The sequence below is a fragment of the Neltuma alba genome, unplaced genomic scaffold, assembly GCF_004799145.2.
Source record: "Neltuma alba isolate B1F8T4 unplaced genomic scaffold, ASM479914v2 tig00010652_pilon, whole genome shotgun sequence".
Taxonomy (NCBI): domain Eukaryota; kingdom Viridiplantae; phylum Streptophyta; class Magnoliopsida; order Fabales; family Fabaceae; genus Neltuma; species Neltuma alba.
The window spans coordinates 30,479-31,575 of record NW_021635498.1 but is presented as its reverse complement, the minus strand read 5'-3'; the positions used below and the strand labels follow the sequence as shown (position 1 = coordinate 31,575).

The 1,097-nt window shown below is 38.9% G+C and overlaps 1 protein-coding gene across 1 annotated transcript; it reads left to right on the top strand.

The window, feature by feature from the left end:
- The first annotated feature begins 303 nt into the window (after nt 1-303).
- On the top strand, nt 304-825 carry LOC114757824 (mucin-7-like). Its single transcript, XM_028946926.1, has one exon. The coding sequence runs from the start codon at nt 304-306 to the stop codon at nt 823-825; it is 522 nt and encodes a 173-aa protein (XP_028802759.1).
- Nucleotides 826-1,097: the final 272 nt, after the last annotated feature.

The following is a 1,097-nucleotide window of genomic DNA, read 5'->3' as shown; positions in this document are numbered from 1 at the left end:
GTCCTTAACAAATCCAAATGTACACCAATTCCTTATCCTCAATTGGCCACTTATATCCTTCAAATGAATAACATCGCACCTTTTGAGCTAGGAGAACTTAAGGTAAAGGTTCTTGCCTTTGGCATCAACCAACTCAACAAGATGAGAATCCTTGTGCCTTTCAGACCCTCACAGAAGAAAACTCAGAAAGATAAAGGGAAGCAACCAGCTGCTAGCACCTCTAGACCCCAGGATGAGGCAGAATCCACTGCAGCTCCCTCTCATACCTCTGGACTATCATTTCTGGAAACATAGATCAAGGAGATGTTCCAAGCAGAACTCCAAGAATTTGAGAGAAGAGTTTATACCACAGCCAAAGACTATGGGGAAATCTTAGACAAGAAATTTGATGGCATTACCAAAATTTTAGATCTTCATCGCCAAGCCATGGTAGTTTTGGAAAAGGAAGTCTCTCAGAGGTTTGATATGTTGAAAGAAAAACAGAGATCTAAAAAGGATGGTAGCCCTGCGCCCACCACTTCCTTCGGTTTTGAAGACCTGCTCTCCCATCCACCATCTCCTTCTCACCATGAGTTTGCACCACCTACCTTACCTATACCCACTTCTATTGTTTCTACTTCACCATCTGCACCTTCTACCTCTCCCACTCCTCCTCCTACCTTAGCTCTTATTACAGTTCCTCAACCTATTCCTTCTCTGTATTTTCCACCCATCTCTCTACTTTCTCAGCTTTTCCCTCTTCCTATTCCCCTTACTATGCCTACTGTCTCGATTCCTTCCCGATCTTCTAATGCTGACAAAAAGGGAGAGAAGGAATCTGTTTAGGTTAGTTCTTGTTTTACTGTGTTTATGTTTTTCTCTGTTATGTAATTTTATGTTTTTCTTCTCTGTTATGTAATCTAAATTATGATATTTCTTTTATGAATTCTAATATTTAAATATGATCAGTTAAGCCTTTTTGCCTTACCTTGGTCTATCGTGAGTTTTTGCTGTTTCAATGGTTTAGTTTACATTGTTATCTATTGATATTTGATTAACTCTTCACCTATGTTTTGTCATCATCAAAAAAGGGAAAAATGTTATATTTAAGGTTTTGA